Below are 21,911 nucleotides of genomic sequence, written 5' to 3' on the forward strand. Positions count from 1 at the left end.
TGGCGTCGTGACTCAAGATATGGGTGGTGGAGGAGGGCTGCGCGGAGCCGATGGGGAAGCAAACCCGCAGCCGCCTGTTGCTGTGAGGCGCAGCTGCAGCCGCCTGCTGCTGGGGCTGCACGTGGGAGTGAGGAGGAAGTCGGGTGCTGCTTGCTTTTGTCGTGGGGAAGAGAAGGGAAGCTGCTGGTGTTTCTACGGGCCGTGAAGCGACTGGTGGCGCCCAGTTGCTCTGCTCACTAGTGGCGCAAGGGGGAAAAGAGAGAAAGAAGGAGAAGGAAGAGAAGGATAGTGACGGTTCTTGCTTGAGTATTTAAGGTTTTCACGGTTTTATACTCGTAATTGCTATTATTATTATTATTATTATTATTATTATTATTATTATTATTATTATTATTATTATTATCATCATCATCATCATCATCATCATCATTATTATTATTATTACTACGTTTATTTATTTATTTACTTTTATCTCGATTTATTTTCTTGCGAGACCTAACTAAGAGGCTCACCTTTGTGTACTCACACGTATAAATAAAATAATAATTTTGATTTGAACCTCTTTATTTTAGAGGTCGCAATCGTATTTTTAATATAGTTATATGTTAATATTTAAATTCATATATGAAAGGAATTTATTAAAACTATTTCAAAATTAATTTAATGTAATTATAAAATACCCAAAAGTCATTAAAATATTAATTAATAATGTCAAAAAATCTCGGAGTGTTACAGGAAAATCGTTATAACATTGTTTTTGAATAAGCATTGTATTCGAATAGATTAAATGGTAAAAATTTTGCATGTTTATCCTTAATTGGTAAAATCGTTATAACATGGTTTTTGAATATATTAATTGGTAAAAATTTACGTTTATCCTTAACTGCTTAAGGTTAAGAATTTCAAAAAATAGCCACCAAAGGTAGTTATTTAAAAGTAGATTTTTTTTTTTTAAAAAAAAAAGAAAAGAAAATATAAGAAAATTGAGCATTACATGTTGCTTTTCAGAATCAGTACACAACACTATATTTCGTTGATTATTTTTGTTAAAATATCTACAATTTGACTAAAGTTTATAGGATTTTGCCAACCAATGCTGTCAGGGTGTATGTTAACAAGGATAAAATTAATTTTATAATTTGAATTAATAAATAATTAAGTATTAATTATATTATTTACTATGACATAAAATTTAAAATTTATCACCAAATTATAAATTAATATACGCTTGTTTATAGGTTAATGTATTTTATTATAGATATGAGTAGGTAAAATAGAATGGATGGCACCATTTCAAAATTTATTTAATTTAGTCGGTTATCCACAAAAATAAAACAAGCAACAATGCCAAAAAGCTTCTTTAAGATGCATTCTAAATGAAGAAATTAATCTAATATTCTGAACCAAAAAAGTTTGTTCAATTTACACAAGGCATATACCCCATTTATCAATTACTATTACATCTTACAAAAGTACAACAAATACCCAACGAACAAGACAGCAAGCAACGACATCGACACAGTTTTCATCAGCTCAAGTTCGCTGACTCGTGTTAACGCCCAATTTGTAAATACGAGCCTTGTTGATGGCGAAAGCTAGTAATGTGCTTCGAGCGACAATCATGAATGATCTTGGGATAGATTAGTAGGAATGATCAAAGAATTATGGAAGTTGTATCTTTAAATCTATAAGGCTAGTGTTGAAATGAGAGTTTTTTTGTTATGTATTTGGAAGCGATATCTCAAATTCACAATACCCATATGAGTTTCGAGCTTCTCTCGGCTAAAAAAGTATAAACCAAAAAAGAACTCCCAAACCAGGAAGAACTAAATCAACGGACTGTCATGAAGGTACATTGGTGATGTTAAAGTAGACAGTTCTCTGTTGATAACTATTCATAGCATAATCGACTTGGAAATGACCGATTTGTGATTTGAAGCGTAAGCCGTACCCGATTCCAGCTCCTCTTCCTGGTTTGCCTTGTCTTAAAGCCGGGTTTCCTGTCATTTCCAATACGAAAGACATAACTAAATTGAAAGCATAATCTGAGTTTGCAGAAGACGTTACGAACACAGTGCCAACCACTATATTCTTTTTAAGATTGAAAATCAAGCTCTGTATAGTTTATGTAAAGTGCTTAAACAGAGAGATAGACCATACCTGGAACAAGACGACCTGTACCCAGATCGGATCCATAATCTACGAAGATTGCACCTTCTAACATTTTGCTCTGCAAACAATACAAAAGGGTCTGAAGAATACTGGAAGACCGGTAAAATAGAAATGCAAGGAAGTAAACGTTAATGACCCCATTCCTTTTCATGACACCCCGATTCTAAGATGTGCACTACAAACTCGCATTTCCTAGGTCATCAAATGCAAAGATCAAGATCTTCAGCGAGAGATGAATCTTAAGATCAAGCATCATCATCTCTCAACCCAAGGATTTAGAAGCATACTTGGAGAAGCGTGTGATGAGATTGGTAGAGCAACATCTAAGAAAGGATCTTTATGGATCACAATCTAAAAGACAATTTTGCATAACTAAGATGCTACACATATTGGGATGATCCAGGATGTGATCCAAACTACACTAGCAATATTCCGGTGCACAAAATGTGGTCAAAGAGCAAAGAACAGAAGTGTCGGCCATAGAAAGAAAAAAATAAATAGCATTTAATGACTATTAGATATGTGGCAATATCAAATGCAAAAGTACGAGCATACCAACGGGAATGTCAATTCAGTATTTGCAATGATACATGATCTTCCAGTGCCAACAGCACCTTCACCATAACCTCTAACACTACCAAGACCACCAATAGCAAATGCTTGGTAAGGAGCCATATCCCCCACAATTGAACCTCCGGTCACACTGTTGATAACTTTGTGTAAGAATCATGAAAATAGAATACAACACGGTAACCATATAAATATTCAGATAAGACACAAGACTGCAATGTGAGGAATGTGTGTATGCATTCAATATTCCAGGGATGAGCATAGTAAAAAAAAATTATATGACAATATGATGGAGCACAAAATTGATGTTGTCCCATGTGAATGTAATTCTGATGGCAGAAATTCTTGTGAAAGTGATGATAATGTAAACTGCCATTTAATTTAAAATTCTACAAAAATCGTGAAAGAATCCCATGAAAATATGAAAGAGTATACTAAATGTGAAGACAATAAGTCGACATTTGATATCATAGTTCATACTTCATACAATGGCTGTTTTCTCATCGCAAAGGAGCTTAGTTATTAGTATCCTCCGTTTTCTTTTAAGTCGATATTTGATATCATAGTTCATACTCTCACATAATTAATTCTTTCATTCAGCTATAACTGCAGAGCCTACAATTGAGGCGCTAAAGAGCACCTCTAACAAGTCAAGGCAAGGGGATGTCTTGAGGTGATGGTTTCAACACAAATTTTAGAAAATGAATATTTCTTTTGCACCTTTTATGTTGGAGGCACCTGAGGTACGATTAGGCGTGGTGCAGAGCCTTTGCGCCACGCATTTTACAACTAAGAGCATAATCCTTCAAGTCTCCTCAATCGATCCCCTGATCCCCTATCTCATATATTGAGAGTCAATGCAACTCTTCCTATTCTTCTATTTTCTGTACTCCCCTTTATTTGGAGTTTAGGGAATAGGGATGCATGCAATACAAGACTACAACATTTTATTCACCTCCAAGTTTCTAAGAGTTCAAGTGCTAGCACGTTGTAGTTTATGCCAAGTAAAAATGATCACCTTGTCAATAAAAAAGCAGGCCCGAGCTTGATACCCTTGGTCCCTACAAACTTGAATCGGTTAAATACAAGCCACTTAGAGAAAACCGGGATTCCTTGCTCTATGTGCAAGCTAAACTGCAATCAAACAAAGAACAACTTTTAAGTGGCAAGCAAGACAACCTCATTTGCTATTTCTAGAATTGTGTGTAGAGAAGTTCACATCATAGATCACAAGTTCAGAATGTTACACGACTAAAGCAATTATCATTAGCCCTGGCATAGCGAGTTTCTTGCTTTAACACCACCATACTATCATCATTCCCTCCGCTGCAACAAGATTTCAGGAAATAAAATCAAGATCCAATGCTAAGAAAATAAGCCTTCACTCATGTATAAAAACAAACTAACAGTGGATACTGGATAGTGTCAATAACCTGCAAGTCACGGGAAAACCATCAAGATCTCGATTTATAGGACGACCTTCATCACTCACAAGACGAACATGCTGCACGTGATTCAAAATTTGACAAACTTTTCATTTAAAGATTGGGCATCAATTCACAAAGTATTGAATTTCCAAATCAAAAAGCAAAGTTTTTAATTTGTAACATGTAAAATCACCTCAAATTTTATACTCGTCGTACTGTTCCAGTTTGTACTAGCAGGCTCGCTCAAGTCTAACCCCACAGAAGAACGACAGAGATTCACACCCCCACTGCCTGACTGAGAAAAGTTATCGAGAGGCAAACCATGTACTCCAATCTCAGGTGAAATAGAATGCTGGTGTAGAAGAATACATTTGCATAAGAAGTTCCATTAAAAAAATTCCAAATGCTCAAGATATCTAGACAAATTGTTCTGCATAGATTTATCTATACAAAAGCTTAAAATTAGCCAATATGAAGGACAGCTAAACAAGAAGGGGTGAACAAACCTGCAGCGCAAGAGACTGCTGAGGAAGCCATTCAGGCCTCGGCCTCCTATATGCCACCAAGATACTTGTGTCATATAATCCCTTGTCCCAAAATACATCAAGCTTTTCACTCCCACCAAATAAATTAGGGTGCTTTATACACAAGCTGCCATACATAAGAAATTCGTTAAATATCAATTACCCTCACGTTAAGTATAAAAAATCAGAACTTGAAGTCTTATAACCAGATTTTAACATTCACGTAGACCTACAACAAGGTTAAAAAAAAAACAATATATTAAGCCATTACCATTAACACTATGTTTGGATAGAGAGAAATGGAGGGAAAGGAAGGAGAGGGATTTGGAAGGATGAAGAATATATGGAGAATCTCTTGTTTGGATAACAAAAAGGAAGGGGAGGAGTTTGGAGGGATATCATGGACAAGTTTTGTTAAGAATATAATCTCTCCCAAGGTGAAAAGATTTGGAAAAACAACACTCATTTTCCTTCCTTTTTCCCTTCCCTTCCCTTCTAAACAAACAAGATGCATTCTCCCTCGTAACTCTTTCCCTTCTAAAGAAACAAGATGCATTTTCCCTCCTAACTCTTCCCCTTCCTTTCTTTTCTCTCTTAATTTGCTATCCAAACATAGTGTAAATGGCTCTTACATAGGTTGGGTTTGCGTGGATCACCCTTGTTAATTATACAGGTGTTCAAAAACAGACTAGATGACCCGATTTTACTCGAACTTATAACCAAAGTCGATTTAATCCAACTTCAAAAATAATTTACATTTATGTAAAAAAACAATATAGACACAAAACCCGATTTCAAACTGACCCAAAGCACTTAAACCGAGATCAACTTGATGACCCGAATGAAACAAAAACATTATGTTCAAGTAACTCTTGGCAGCAAACATCATCCAAAACTTCACATATATAAAAAGTACATGTGATTTAAAAATACATTTCAATATAGTTCATCATAATCCAAAATAAAAGACATATAAACAAGGTCAAAACAATGAATAACCAAAGAAATAAATTCATATGAACCTTAAGGGCTTGCTTTGATTGAGTACAAATATTTAAGAGGTAAAAAAGTCAAATTAATGGAATACAGGTAAGTAGAAGTGCAAATGAAGTAATTAAAATAATTGTAAAAGTGGTAGAATGAGATTAAACCAAAAAATGAATAAAAAAGAATGATGATTTTCCTCATTTGGGGAAAAGTCTTCCTCCACCCTCCCCTAGGGTAAATTTATACTCCAAAGTCCAAAATGAGGAAGCCAATTGCTATTTTACCCATATTTCATTACTTTCTAACTATTTCCACCTCTTTAACAATTAAATTCGTCTAATATCTATCTAACTTTGTTTTCATACTTTGACTTTTATTTATTACTCCCTTAAATATTTACACTCAATCCAAGCGGGCCTAGAAAGTACCTTATTGTTTAAATGAGCACCACTAATTAGGCTTGAATTTTAAAAAATGTGAAGACAATCCAAATTTTAACAACTAATTGAAACAACAGAGCTCAGACAACAGCAAACAAAATGAATACAGCTGGAACCACACATTGAAAGTGAAGTACATAGTAACATGAACATAACAAAGTGCCTCATTCCACAACAATCACCATATTAACCATAAAAATCCAGACTTTTTTGTTTTGACATTGGCATAAAATGTCTCATTTTTAACTTCAAAGAGTAAGCAAAACCTTTACCTTCCAATAATTAATGAAAGAGGGCCACCAGAATTCCTATTGAAAAGATTGAAACAACAAAGATTAGTCAATAAACAATTGAAACTATAGGTATTAGCTCAATGAGATAGGAGAAACTGGAGGGAAAGAAAAGGGAGAGGAATGATGGGATTACATTTCCTTCATTTCGATATCAATAGGGGAAGGAAGGGAAATGGAGGGAAGGGAATTGGAAGAAGAAGTCCTCCACATTGTTGACATAATAAACTCTTGCAATATATTTGAAAGAAAACACACCAATCTTCCTCAGTTCCCCTCTCCTTTCCTTTCCTTTCCTTTCCTTTCCTTCCAAATATCTAATTCAAACATAGTGTAAGAGAGAAAAACCTGAAAGGAGATAGCATCAAAGCAGCACATAATTTGTGAGTTAAATCAACATTTACATCAATTTTGGCTGAACCCCAACAAGAAAAAAAACAATGCTTAGTATAAATCAAAATGGTGATAACAAAGTTCAGGTTATCCATCGTAATAAAGCGCAATTGTGCGAAAAAAGAACCGACCTTTACCAGCATGGATGCTCTTTTGAGCTCCCATGGATAATACCCAAAAACAACCATGAAAATTTAGACCCAAAATGAAAAGAAAACAAGACACAATTGGTTTTTAACAAGATGAATTGAAATAGAGAGATATTAATAGGTGGGATTGTGGGAAGGACGATTTTTGTATGGAGTAGTATATGGGTTAAATTGTATGGAGAAGTTGTCTCTTACTTTATGTTTGGGCTTTCTCCTCGTTGTGAACTATCCATTTCATTATACATGGGCATCTTAATCTTAATCCGTTCTAAGGATGATCAATCAATAGAGTTAATCGAGATGATTGTAGGGGGTTAAAAATATTCGATCCGTTTATTAAAAATATTCCATTAAAAATATTCGGTATTTAATTTTAAAAATCAGATGATCTATCTGATTTTGAATGAAAGTTAGGCATAGTTCATTTAGTGATATACTTGTGTTAATGTGTACATTTTATGTAAAGTAGAGATTTCTTTGCGTAAGGTACTAAGTTTGAATTACCGATTTTAATGATAACAAATTCACATTTTAAAATAAAATAAAGTGTTGAATAATCCCACCTAATGCCTATAAATAATCTCTACTATTGATTATTCTAAATAATCCAACCTTTGTATATTTTTTACTAACATCACCCATTTCTACATTCTTCTAATCGGTTACTGTAGGTAGCTACTAGCCGTTACATTCACTTCTTCTTCCTCCTTATGTTTCTTCATTGGTTTAACTCAACTCCTCTTTAATGGTAGGTATTTACAATAGTCGATTAAAATATAGCAAAACAACTATCAGTAAAAAATATATAAAAATTTAATTATTTAGAAATAATCAATAGTCACAATATATGGGGAATATGTGGAATTATTTAGTATAATTTTTTCTAAGATAAATAGAGAAATTCGACCTAGTTTTGTGGTGGACAACATTCTTTTATTCACATAGTGACCATAGGCTTTAAATATTTTTGTGTATTATTGTAAAATTTTATTTTCATAAAAAGAAGCAATTATTCCTGTAGGGCATGTTTTCAAAAAATTTTGCAAAATGAATATTTAATCCCATAAAATATATTTTTATATTTTCAAAAACTATTCACAATGAATATTTAATTTAACAAAAGTACTTAATTTTTTGTCTATTACATTAAAATTTTAAAATCACCATATAACTTAAGAAAAAGTTTAATCACAACTTAAAATTTCTTAAAATAAATATAAATAAGAAAAGAAAAACCAAATTAAGAGTAGACCTCGATCTGTGGAGAAGAATCTAGAACAACTTTAAAATAATGTTATTCTAGACCCTTCTGTTTTTTTACCGAATAAAGGGTCACAAACACACTTCACACTCTCACCCTTCAATCGTAACCATCCAAAAAACAAAAAAAAAAAAAAGAAAAATTCCTTTTTGGAAAATTATGGTATTTTTCTCAAACCCGTCACATATATAAATTCCTAAACTAAGAAGAATCACCCCAAGAAAATTAATCTTGAAGTCGTTATCTTTTTAGCAAGGGCAAAGAACCCAGAACAAAAAAGTAAAGAAAGAAAAAATGTTTGGTAGAGCGCCTAAGAAGAGTGATAACACAAAGTATTATGAGATTTTAGGTGTACCAAAGAATGCATCACCTGAGGATTTAAAGAAGGCTTATAAAAAAGCAGCAATTAAAAATCACCCTGATAAGGGTGGTGATCCTGAAAAGGTATCATATTTCTTTTATGAATTGATTGTCGTTGCTATTATTTTGTTGTAATTTATTTGTTTAGTTAAATGTTTGATCGTTTTATTAAGTGATTTGAATGTCGGGTTGCTGTGGATTAATGATGGGTGTGTTGTGATTTGTGATTATAATAATTTTGAAATTTTGTGCGTAATTTTGTGGATTTGTTGTCCATGGAGTTTTTTTATAATAGTTTTGTTGAGATGAATTGCGCATTTTGATGAATACCGGCAATTTTGTGTATTTTTAATTTATAAAGGTATGGAATATTGGTTTTTATTTTTCTAAGAGATTGTAAGAAAATGGTATTTTGTGGTTTTATTGGGTTCTTGGATTGGTTTGTTGGGTTGATGAATAGCGTCCATGACTAGTTTGGGTTGAATCAGTTATTTGATTGTGATGGAAGACTTGCACTATGTTTGGATAGTAATTTAGGAGAGGAAGAAAGGAAAGGAAGGGGAAGGGAAGCAAGGGAAAGGAAGGGGATGGGTATGAAAGGAGGGTGTACCTTGTTTGTTTAGAAGAGGGGAAGGGGAAAGGAAGGAAAATGATTGTTTCTAAAGAGACTGTATTCTTAACATCAAAAGTCGATGTTTCCCTATAAATTCCTTCCCTTTCAATCACAATGTTAGTAAAGAATATGAATTTGGGATGAATCATGTGCTTGATTGTTGGTAATTATGTGAAATTGATTGATGTAGGAAAGATTTTGATTCATGAGTTAGAACAATTGATTGATTGTGGGGAACTATGTGGAGTATCATAACATAGAAATTGTCATAGCTTACCATGAAATTCTTTTTGCAATCGTTACCTGATCAAGTTTTGCAAGTGTCGATTAACGATTGACTTACACTGTGTATGCTTCAGTTTAAAGAGTTGGCTCATGCGTATGAGGTCCTGAGCGATCCTGAAAAGCGTGAGATCTATGATCAATATGGTGAGGATGCTCTTAAAGAAGGAATGGGTGGAGGTGGCGGCATGCACGATCCTTTCGACATCTTCTCGTCCTTCTTTGGAGGAAGTCCATTTGGTGGGTAACCTATTATGATTAAGCTCCATGAATTGCTAATATTGGTCTTTGATGATGATTACACTTACTGATGTAAATGGTAAATACATTGAATGGTGATGATTAGGTGGCAGCAGTAGAGGAAGAAGGCAACGAAGGGGAGAAGATGTAATTCATCCTCTCAAGGTGTCACTTGAAGATCTCTATTGTGGTACAACCAAGAAGCTCTCCCTCTCGCGTAATGTGATATGCTCGAAATGCAGTGGGTGGGTATTTCATGCTTGGATGGGTTTTGAACCCAAGGTATAGCTCTGTATTTCAAGCTTTTGCTAACTTGATTGATGCCTTGTTCATGAACAGTAAAGGGTCAAAATCAGGAGCTTCCATGAACTGTTCAGGATGTCAAGGAACCGGTATGAAGGTGTCTGTCAGACAGCTCGGCCCTGGAATGATCCAGCAGATGCAGCACCCGTGTAATGAATGTAAAGGAACCGGACAGACGATTAGTGACAAGGATCGATGCCCTCAGTGCAAGGGAGATAAGGTTGTGCCGGAGAAGAAAGTTCTGGAAGTAGTTGTGGAGAAGGGTATGCAGCATGATCAAAAAATTACTTTTGCCGGAGAGGCTGATGAGGCGGTAATGTCACCAATTCTGGCTTATGTTTTCTGATGTGAATTCTGAATTTTTTGGTTGATGACTTGCACTGTTTCAATCTGTGCAGCCTGATACTGTCACTGGAGATATCGTCTTTGTAGTGCAGCAGAAAGACCATCCGAGGTTCAAGCGAAAGGGTGAAGATCTCTTTTATGAGCACACCTTGAGCCTCACTGAAGCTCTCTGTGGTTTCAGATTTGTGTTGAACCATCTTGACGGGAGGCAACTTCTTATCAAATCACTCCCCGGAGAAGTCATCAAGCCTGGTTAGTTCTACTTGGTAGTTGGAAAAATTATCCACGCACTCGCTTTATGCAATTTCGATTAATCTGTATTTTTGTGAGCAGGTCAGTTTAAGGCGATTTATGATGAGGGCATGCCGATCCACCGAAGGCCGTTCATGAAGGGCAAGCTGTACATACACTTCTCAGTGGAGTTCCCCGATTCCCTGAATCCCGATCAGGTAAAAGCACTTGAAACGATTTTGCCGCCTAGACCATCAATGTCACTCACAGACATGGAGTTGGATGAGTGTGAAGAGACTACATTGCACAATGTCAACATTGATGAAGAGATGAAAAGGAAGCAAACCCATGCGCAGCAGGAAGCATATGATGAAGATGATGAACCTGCTGGGGCTCAGAGAGTCCAATGCGCTCAACAGTGATTCCATTCATGTTAACGAATAATGACTTAATTTCACTACATATTAGTGGTGTATTCCTGGATGTTGCTTCTTGTTAGTTATCGTACAAGCTTTGTAACGGGTTGGTGTATAGAACATGTACTGGTGGTACTCGTCAATGGCTAATGACAGATTCTTCACAACGTTAAATTTTGACTTGCTTATGGTGTTTTGGCCTGATTTTCAGTAACATTTGACTGACGGCAGCTGTCTACTTAAATTGCTACATTTTGTATAAGGATGGATGTACTAACTTCATTTTCGTCTATTACTTCATACAAGTAAAAAAACAAGGATAGTTTTACATTTTGTTTGGTTTTTTTATGCAACATAACCTTTTCAAGTTAATGGCTGGACGTGTTATTACCTTGACCTGCTAATGATCCATTAAAATGCAACCTGACCCTTAACCTGTTGGGTCGATCCACCTCGTTAAACATCTCTAGTCACAAGCAACACCAAACCTCTTTTGTAGATACCAAAAAGCATGTGAAATACTGAAGGCTCTTGTATTCTCTACTTTTATGCACAATCTTGCAACATTGAGAAGGTCCCTTAGCTCTTTGGAACTGCAACTAACTTCGAGTTCTGGATCGATCATATTGTGCATTGATAAGCTAGAGCGCAAATCATGGATCCATTTAGCTATATTGGCACTTTCCTTTGCTGAAGATTGACCCGTAATTAGCTCAAGTAGCAATGCGCCAAATTGAGGTAGAATGTTCGCTCGTTCTACAGCGTAACACAAGAAAGGCGAAACTTAGCTTACAAGTTAATCCCATATTACCCTTTAGGTGCTGCAACTTCAATGTTCTTACCTTCTGTGCAAAGACAGCTGATATTCGAAAGCTGTGTAAACAAAAGAAAGAGGGATGAATATTGAGAACAGAAGTATAACTTTCATGTACGAGTAGACGAGAAAGTATTCTAACCTTTGGAACCAATTTCTCGTCTAAGATGATATTACTTGAACTAATGTCAATGTGATCTACTGGTGGTTCACAGAAGAACTGAAGATACTCCTGTAATACATGAGATAATCATACCCAAAGATGATTACAAGATCAAGAAACACAAACGACAATGAATTTATGAATATCTAACTTCATTCAATGAAAATTACACAATACTGTCTACGCTTGTTAAGGCTAGGCTGTCGGATTTGATAATGTTTTACTTTGTAAGCTAGGCCAGCATTCAAGATGCGTTTCGGGTCAAGATAATCCTTGCAACTCGAGTCAAATTTGATTGCCTTTATTTGAATTGCACATCGAGTCAAGTTGGTTAACTTTACTCGATGCTGATTAGTTTTGGCTCCATCCTTTATCGAAACGTACCTTATCCTATTCCTATCTAGTGACATGAAGAAAACAGGGTATTTTTTTTCAGACATCAATGAAGAAATACGAGTAAAAGCATAATTATGTGAAAAGTAGGCGAAAGAAGCAGTGCAACACTCAACCTACCAGTGCAGCTGCTACACCGATGGCAATCTGCACTCTAGTTTTCCAGCTCAGAGGAGTCTTCAAAGGATCTGATATACAACGCCAAACTATCAGAAGCTTTATATTGCGTTAAAAACTCAAAATGCACGATAGATCATGTTGACATTACCATTCAGATGTTCCTTCAAGCTCGCTTTTGCAGTGTTCTCGAATATCAGGAAACTGATCAAAAGAAAATTTGTTCAAAACTAAAGAAAAATAATTGATAAAAGTGTAACTTGATAGTTTTTCTTGTTATCATGTGAAAAAGGGTGGGAATACGATTGCGTTGTTATCTTGATAAATCGAAACCCACGCCTTTTAGGCCAGTTTGGGATGGACTTTCAAGCCAATCCTGCAGGATTTTCTGGTCGAGTTGGGTGTTTCAGGCCAGGCATTGGTTAAAACTAGTTGAAGTACGCAATGACAAAAAATGAACAGAAGAGTTAGGAATTGGATTGGACCTTCTACGACCAACAAAGTATCCTCGAAGAGCTACAACATGTCGATGATGTAAACGACCTAAAAGCTGCAGTTCTTTGTTGAAGCACTCATTTCCTTCGTCGAAACTTCTAACTTCTTTGACTACAGATACTGAACCATCCTGAAATCTGGCTTGGTAGGTTATGGTTTGTGAGTCACAAGTAATGATTCTTCCAAATCCATCAGTTGCTCTATTTAGCTCCTTCAATGAAACGCGCTTCAGATAGCTAACTTGGCCTGTAATCAACAAATAAGCTCAATACATCAGTTAAGTAAAGTGACATTGTAACAAAGTGTGAGGTCATTATATGGATATAGAAAAAATTTGAAGTGTTTTTTAAGGAACAAAACAGTGATTTTGGTTTAGAAAGCAACAAACTTTTATCAGGTTTGCATTTGATCTATTTGTTTTGTTTTGAAAAGCTGAAATAGAATGATTTGTGTATTGTTACCAACCATATGCCGTTACTCTGATGCCAAGTGGTTTTTATAGGGGCAGAGCAAAAATACACTATAAACTTTTAAGGCCTTATTTCCTTAATGTTTTTATTTTGAAATTTTAAGCCTAAAAATAAAATGGTTGAACTAAAACAAAAGAAAAGTATGTAAATTAATAAAACTAATATTTGAAGCTCCAAACTATAGGAGTTTTTATGAAGCCGAATACCTTGTAAATGCTAAGAATCACCCTTGGTTTTCTACTAAGCAACAACCAAAGAGTCAAATATATGCAACCTTTATACTTGTATTAATAAAACTATTGTTATCATAATATCATTTGAGCCTTAATTGCAAACTTTCACATGAACAAAAATTTGACAACTTTGTAGATGTAATTTTACATTTGCAATATATGGATTAAGCACTTTGAGTTAAAACAAAATGACATTAATTACATTGATTTACAAATGCACACACCTATAAATTATTTGTTCACTGAATAATACTAAAAATACACTATATAAATCTATGCACTAGCTTAAACTTATGAATAAGGCCACAAAATCATAAATAAAAAGAAAAATCTAAATATTTGCATATATAAGTTAAAAATCAGAGTAAAAATATCGATTATATCCATTTTTTATTTTTTCATTCTATTCTTTTAAATTTTGCAATATTATGGAATTCAAAAAGCTATGAGAATCACAATGCACCTAATTTAAAGGGAAAGTTGAGTATCACTCTAGAATTTGCATTTCTTGATTTTTGACTAAGATTCTGAGTGATACAAGCAAAATGAAATGGAGTGAGTAAAACTTACGAGAATGATCCGAGTTAAGGAATAAACGGAAGAATTTGCAGAAATGACTGTTTCTTGTGTTGCTAGAAGAGGAAGAAACTTGAGTTTTAGACATTTATGATTGGTAGTCTACCTGATACAGTGCAGCAATACAGTCTTGTTCTTGATCCATATTTATTTTTAATTTTTTTGCTTTAATTTCACTTTTCTTTATACTATATTAATATTTTTTTGTGGGGACAAATTAAAGATAAAATTTAAAAAAAAAATGATGAGCTTTAACTTTAGTAGCTTTAGAAATGCAATGAGTTTGATCCAACGGGAGAACAGTGTTTGTCCTTTGGTAGGGAAGATAATTAGGCGGGGGTTTGTAAATTGTACTCATATTCAATCATCAACTAGTCTCTTCAGAGACCGTCTCTTTAAGAGACATATCTTAGGTCCATCCCATTAAAGATTAATGTCTACTTATCGTTAGAAATGAAAGTTTGGTTTTTGGTTTGGATTCGATACAAATGCAAATCAAACCGAGTAAAATTTGGTTTTGATATTTCAATCCAAATCCAAATTGAACCAAACTGAATTTTAGAATACCAATACCAATTGAACCAAATAGACCGAATTGCATCGATTTGTATAATTTACACCGAAAATCAAATTTACATGTATTATTTCAAACTTATTCTTTCTAAAACTCCTAAATAAATATTAATAATTTTAGAGTTTTTAATTTGAACAAGTAAAAACTTTTAACAAAATTCTAAAATAAGGGCAAAAATTTAAACAAATCAAACAAATGATATAACATGCCTTTAAAATTTTAGTTTTTTCCATTTTTCGTTTTGCTGGACCCTAAATCGAGTCCAAACCGAACACCGAATTAGAATTAAAATTCAGTCCAAACCAAACCAAATTTAAAATATAGTCAAACCAAATTACTTATTCGATTTGGTTTGGTTCGGTGTTCGATTTTTCACCAAATTACTTACACCCTTAGTTACCGTATTCTTAATGTCTACTTACATTATCCTTAATGCCTACTTACCGTATCCTTAATGCCTACTGTTAATATCTTAAATGTCTACTTATGTCATTCTTGATGTCTACTTATATAATTCTTGATGCCTACTTACAATATTTTAAAATAAAAATAATGGGCCGGCCCAATTAGAGATGGTCTCTCACAAGAATTTGTGTTCAATCATTGATCAGCTTGCATGATTGCTTCTTTATGATTGCATTAGAATCATTAATGGGCAGGCTATACATCAGGCTTGACCTATTTGGCTCGAAAAAGCGGTGGGTTTCAACAACATTTTGAATTTTTTAATATTTAAATGGGTAATAAGCGTATGCAAAGTTAACAAGAGAGTAGCGAAACAAAAATTATACACCTCACTAAACTCGCCCGCCCACTTATTTAATAGATATAGAATTTCTCTAATTTTTATAAAACATTATAGTGAAATTATCAATGGTACCCCTGTGTTTTTGCACTTTATCATTGGTACCCCTGTGTTTTTTCGATTTTCAATGGTAGCTTTAGGATTTAATTGTAACAACCTGATTTACCGTTGACTGGGTAAACAGGGTCATCACTGGGTTCGTTTCCCAAGAAACTCAAATCACACTTCCAAAACTTGGGCAAAGAGGTCACAATCTCTTCAACGTGACTAACTCAGCTAAATCCCAAAACCAACATCTAACTAATACACAAGATAATCATACAATTTTCTACAAGTCCGATATAACCAGCACAACCAAAACAAATATACATTTATCCAAAAACCTAATACAAAACTATAAATTCCTACGTGCTCAGCTCAATATACACCCTTAGAACGCTATTCAACACCGTTAACCCATCGTTCCCAACCGGTTCCGATCTGTGATCAAAGTAAAAGATGGAAACAACAGCTAATCAGATTAAACTGAATGAGAAGTAACAATCCAAAACAATAAAACACAGCAATTCAAAACAATGGTTTAAAAGCAACATCAGTTCCCTAGATCTATGTGCGCACAGGGAGTCTAGTTGAGAGGCTCATCCATAACTCTAAGGCTATGTCACTCTCGGGTGAAGCTAGTCAATATCTCAATGACAATTCGCTTCAAACAGGGAGCAGGGAACAATGTTCCTCAACTCCGTCAATGACCAGCTCGCAAGCCTGATCCATTGACCATATCATAATATCAGCATAAACATTCACAACAACAATTGTCTCAACAATTTCCAATCTCAAAAGAACATTAGTAAAAAGTTTATTTTCAAGAATATGGTCTGATCAGACCCTTTAAGGGACTACTACTACTCACCGACGATGTCGCTTCAAGGTAACGAATCCAGCTATCAACCAGAAGGGTTCTTCGATGATATCGTCTCCTGGAGCATAACAAGATCACAACATCACTAGAAAGCGTTCGATACTACTATACTAACATGTAACTTATTACATCTCCTCCTAATACCGCAGCTTAACCAAGACTTATGCTAGCATTCTAACCTTTAAAATCTCACAGTTGATTCAAGAATATCAATTACCCAATACTTCCTTATAAACAATCATGTTCCACCAATTTCGTAAATTTAATGTCCATCCATCTCATACTTACATATCAAGATTCACAAGGATTTAAGGTTACACCAAGACCCTTAATCTGTAAGAATGTATTTGATTAAACACAAAGGTCATTGTTCTTCCTACAATCAACAAGTCTCAACAGAATCTAATACTTCATCCAAAAATATTTTATTATCCAATTAATTTCCGTATCTCTTGATCCCAAATTAGGAATTCCGTAATGGTTTTAGGACACCTCTTACTAAAACAGGCATAACTCACTCATACGGAAACCAAATGAGACGATTTAAGTGGCTACGCGACCATTACTCAGAGCTCTACTATTCTTATTAAGACACTAAAACCCAGAAACAATTAGAACGATCCCAAAATAGCCAAAACAGAAGGTTCATTATGGATTTTCAAGACAGCTGGCCTGCTAGTATTTCACTATTTTGAACATAACTCTCTCATATAAACTCATTTTGGAACGATTCAAGTGCCCACGTGATCATGACTCGAAGCTCTACAAATCTCATGAAGACACCAAAACCCCAAAACGACTCTAACTATTTCAAAAACAGCAACACAAATTCGGATAGAACAAAACGAAACCTCATTGTCGATCTTTATGACAGTCTACTAGTATTTTGGACATAACTTCCTCATACGAACTCATCTCGGGGTGATTCAACTGTCCACACGACCGTGACTCAAAGTTCTACAAATCTCAAGTAGACATAAGAACCCAAAAACAATCAGAACCATCCCCAAAATAGCCAAAACAAAAAGTTCAGTTTCGAAACTGAAATTTCAAAATCCACAATACCAAGTTTTATACTAGAAATCAACCAACCCAAATAACCGATACTAATCAACACTAGCAAGAATCCAATTAATAATTAAACTCATATACTCTAATTAAATTCAAGTTGATGCTTAAATTTGATTTAAAAACCCCAAATTGAATCCACAAATACCAAACTACTTTAAAACATTGAAGGACCTTACAACTTTCAATCTTGAACTTCAATTTGAGTCACAAAATCCCCAATTATTTCATGTTCAAAGATAACACCATTTAAAGAGTGAGACTAAGAAGTGGACCAAGACATAGGTGGTCCTTGTGGTGGTGGTGACTCACGTGGGTGATGGTGGAGGGAGGAGAAAGAGTCGCTGCTTGCTCCTGTTGGCGGCATAAGGCCGGCTGCTGGAAAGGAGGCAGCTGGCATCACAGGAAGGGGAGAGAAGGCTGGGCTTCGATGGTTGCCGCGGTAAGGTGAGAAGCTTGGTGGTGGGTCTGCGGTGGTCCGATTCCATGAAGAGCGAAAAGGTGGAAGTTATAGAAGAGATGAAGGTAGAGAACAGAGAAGATAAGGGAGGGGGTTTATGAGCCTTCATTTGGAAGAATGTAGAAGAAGGATGGACATGAATTGGGTTGGGATTTCACGTAAAGCTTCTGAAAAGCTTTGTTTTTAATTTTATAAAGATAGAATAGTAATCAATTAATAAAATATAATCAAAATACACTTTTATTGAAGTATTCTTTATACGAATTTTATACATTAAATAAAATATACCTCTTTTTTTTTTGGAAATGTAAACAAATGAAATATTTGAGTCAATATCATCAAAACAATAATATTATTACTCGAATTAACTCACTTAATAACCCCAATCAGCTTAATAAACTTATAATTAAGCTTTATTAAATGTAGTCTATTTCATTAATGCTAATTACAACCGTGATATTGATGATGATTTTGTCGTTATTTATCCGTTTATTTTGAAATTTAGCTAACCAAGGTTATATTTTCTTCCCTTATAAACCAACCCACCATCTTTCTTCCCTGTTTTCTGAACCTTTCTTCTTCTTACCTTTTGATTTTGCTCTTCCTCTCCATCCATGGCCTCCTCTTTTGCAGGTGATTCCCATTACTAATTATATAGGCAACACCTTGATTGCCTTCTATCACCCATCCAAATCACAAATTTAGCTCGGATGCATTGGTATTACTATTAGTCATATCATCAAACTTTAAAATCCACGAGCTCACCTGGGCAAAATCAAATCTGCACTGACTTTTTTTAATTAATATTAAATCCATTTCGAATCTAATAACACAAACACAAACAAAATTGCAACATCAACCATGTATTTGAGGGTTCATCCATAGAACTCAAGTCCAACACACAACACAACCAAATTTCAAAAAAACCCTAAATTTTAGGGTTTAGGGCATCAAATTATAACTCAGAATACTTTAAAAACACATAACTCACAAACAAAACCTTAATAATCGCAAAATTTAGGGCAAAAACTCAGAATAATTGCACCACTAATCACAAAATTTAGGGCAAGAACTCAAACAACACAACAAGATGCATGTAAAGATCAAAAACATGAAAAAGGAATTAGAGACTTACCAATGGGAAGAAATGCAGCAATAATAAAGATAGAGCTTTGTTGGAGATTTAGCAATGGAGCATGAAAATCAGGTCCTTGATGATGAAGATAGAGCAACCAGGTATGAGTGAGGAGGGAAAATGAAGAGGCAATAAAAATAAATAAGAAACTAACCATGATTTGTTTTTAAAGAATTTAACGGCAAAATCACATTAATGTCACTATTATAATCAACAATAAATGCTGAAGGTACCATTGATAATTGAAAAAACACAGGGTATCAAAGATAAAGTGCAAAAATACAGGGGTATCATTGATAATTTCCCAAAATTATATGAGAAAATACAATACTCCAAGATTTGCTTTGAAATGCGTGTAAAAAGTAAATTAGATAAACAAAAAGGAACGGAGGAAATATTATTTTTAAGATTATATATTAAAATACTAATCGTGCCCATTTATTAGCAGGTGAGGGGTAGTGGCAAAAAATCTAGTCCATAATGGCACGCGGGCTTTGAAAAATTGAGCCCATGGGTAAACTTTTATGAGCAAAGCTGATCCACTACCCGCCCATGAACACCTCTAAATTGAACTATAATCGATCAATATTAAGTTATCTTATTAGTTAGTCTATTAGAGTAATAGATATTTTCACAAAATTAACTTTTATACATTATTTCATATATTTAGAGTTACAAACAATGGTCAATGTTTGTTAAAATATTATTCATCAAATTAGATGAAAATCATAGAACTTGATTTGTGCTTTACAATCAAACAATTAAAAGTTTCAGTTTTATGTATCTCGTGTTATTTAAAAGCATTTGAGGGTTGACATTCAAACATTTTCACGGTGAACACAAGCAATGAAAGCACTAATCGATTTACACTGTAACCATTTTTTCTTAAGAAAAGAGAATCTAACGATACATCATATTAAAAAATCAAGTAGAAACTTAATTCGGTATTAACTTGATTGATAATAATGTGTAACAACTCCTACTCGAAAATCAAATCATTTATGGACTGATGACAAGCCAAGCTAGATTAACAATTGACTTAAACTTCAATCGGCATCAAACCGATACTAACCTAATAACTCGAATCTCGTATTTGAAAAGTAACTGATGCAAAGTTGATCCAAGTTGCTTGGATCAGGTCTTAATTCAATGTAAGGGCTGGACAATGATCCAGTTATAAATGGACCACAAGCAAAGACCAAAACTGGATCAATATATATGACGAAGCCTGACATTGAAGCCCTACAAACTGCTGTTAGAGTCCAACCTAAGCCAAGCATGAACACAAAATTATCTCAAGACCAAGAAGGAGCTGAGGAAGACCTTCCAGCATCAATCAGCCAAAACAGAAGACATAGCAAGTATAAACAAACAAAGGAATAAGCAACAAAGCAATCTGTCTGTCAGCCTACCTTGCGAGACACATGGAGTATTCAGTTTTTCCACAAGAATTAAGAGAGTGAATCTTAATTTGAGTGTGAGGAAGAGGCCAATTGATTGAGTGAAGATCGTTTGTCTCTATCCAAGGCACAAAACCATTCCTTGGAATTGTTCTGGCCAACCTTCTATTTTCATCCAAAACAGAAGGCTTGTGTGTGTATCTCTGTGTCAAGATCAGTCTTGGCATTTTTCTTGGAAGGATTTATCAGGTTCTTGAAGTATTCAATCTTGGAATTGTTTTGGCCAACCTTCTATTTTCATCCAAAACAAAAGGCTTGTGTGTGTATCTCTGTGTCAAGATCAGTCTTGGCATTTTTCTTGGAAAGATTTATCAGGTTCTTGAAGTATTTAATCCCATACTTGCATCAACTTGGTATCAGAGCAAGGTTGCAGATAAGGGACACGAAGAAACAAAAGCTGTCAGAAACTGACTGCATTTGGGGTCAAAAACAGTAGCGTTTTGGGGATTGTATTGTGATTGTTTTTCAAAATTGTTTATACAAGGTATGTCTGATTGAGTTGGGAAACATTTGGCTTTGGAATCATTGGATTTGGTGTTATGGTTAAGGAGATATGACTTTTTCTTTACAGACTGTAGGGATGCAAACGGGGCGGGGCGGGGCGGGTATTGGCGTTACCATCCCCATCCCCATCTGGTAAATCAATCCCCATCCCCATCCCCATCCCCGCGGCGGGTATAATTTTTTTTCCCGTCCCCGCCCCGATGGGTTTGTACCTAATACCATCCCCATCCCCATCCCCATCCCCATCTGGGTATCCATCCCCGTCTAATACCCATTTTACCCGCCCCACCACCCGTCAAATCCTCGCTTAATACCCATCTGTGTCACATATTTATTCTTTGAATTATTGCTTTTTAACTTTTGATTTAAGAAAAAAAAAACTGAAAAAGACAATTAAAAAATTAAAAAAAGAAAGAAAAGGCATAGACAATCAGAATGCACCCTTCCTTCCAACCTTCCTAGTTCCCACCACCACCACATCACCTCCCTCCGTCTACCTTCACACTTAAGAAATATCTCAATCTCACTAAGAAAATGTTTAAAACATTCAGAAGTTGGCTTGATAATCCATCTCAATAATCCATCAAACATTAGATCACATCAAACATAAAAACTGAAAAGATCTAAATTATCCATCTCAATGAAGTTGGCTTGATAAAATAAACAAGAAAATCAAAAAATGGAGAAAAGGCAGAGACGATGAGTCGATGACAATCAAAAAC

General features: G+C 34.9%; 3 protein-coding genes across 3 annotated transcripts; 1 reads left to right on the top strand and 2 right to left on the bottom strand.

The window, feature by feature from the left end:
• Positions 1-1,345: 1,345 nt before the first annotated feature.
• LOC130827360 (outer envelope protein 39, chloroplastic) lies at positions 1,346-7,394 on the bottom strand. The gene is made up of 11 exons (XM_057693054.1): positions 6,935-7,394; positions 6,759-6,825; positions 6,393-6,428; positions 4,676-4,820; positions 4,363-4,521; positions 4,176-4,246; positions 3,990-4,068; positions 3,761-3,876; positions 2,728-2,875; positions 2,161-2,230; positions 1,346-2,000 (listed from the first exon to the last, which is right to left on the bottom strand). The coding sequence occupies exons 1-11, from the start codon at positions 6,966-6,968 to the stop codon at positions 1,843-1,845; spliced, it is 1,083 nt and encodes a 360-aa protein (XP_057549037.1). The 5' UTR covers positions 6,969-7,394; the 3' UTR covers positions 1,346-1,842.
• An 882-nt stretch (positions 7,395-8,276) lies between these two features.
• Positions 8,277-11,262, top strand: LOC130827242 (dnaJ protein homolog ANJ1-like). Its single transcript, XM_057692907.1, has 6 exons — positions 8,277-8,657; positions 9,546-9,708; positions 9,815-9,953; positions 10,048-10,324; positions 10,410-10,608; positions 10,690-11,262. The coding sequence occupies exons 1-6, from the start codon at positions 8,508-8,510 to the stop codon at positions 11,007-11,009; spliced, it is 1,248 nt and encodes a 415-aa protein (XP_057548890.1). The 5' UTR covers positions 8,277-8,507; the 3' UTR covers positions 11,010-11,262.
• A 143-nt stretch (positions 11,263-11,405) lies between these two features.
• On the bottom strand, positions 11,406-14,399 carry LOC130827243 (probable receptor-like protein kinase At1g49730). The gene is made up of 7 exons (XM_057692909.1): positions 14,259-14,399; positions 12,976-13,231; positions 12,642-12,694; positions 12,494-12,561; positions 11,960-12,049; positions 11,846-11,876; positions 11,406-11,759 (listed from the first exon to the last, which is right to left on the bottom strand). Exons 1-7 carry the CDS (start codon positions 14,350-14,352, stop codon positions 11,470-11,472), a joined length of 882 nt encoding a protein of 293 aa, XP_057548892.1. The 5' UTR covers positions 14,353-14,399; the 3' UTR covers positions 11,406-11,469.
• Between the last annotated feature and the right edge of the window lie 7,512 nt (positions 14,400-21,911).

This window comes from Amaranthus tricolor, chromosome 11, assembly GCF_026212465.1.
Source record: "Amaranthus tricolor cultivar Red isolate AtriRed21 chromosome 11, ASM2621246v1, whole genome shotgun sequence".
In the NCBI taxonomy this organism is placed as follows: domain Eukaryota; kingdom Viridiplantae; phylum Streptophyta; class Magnoliopsida; order Caryophyllales; family Amaranthaceae; genus Amaranthus; species Amaranthus tricolor.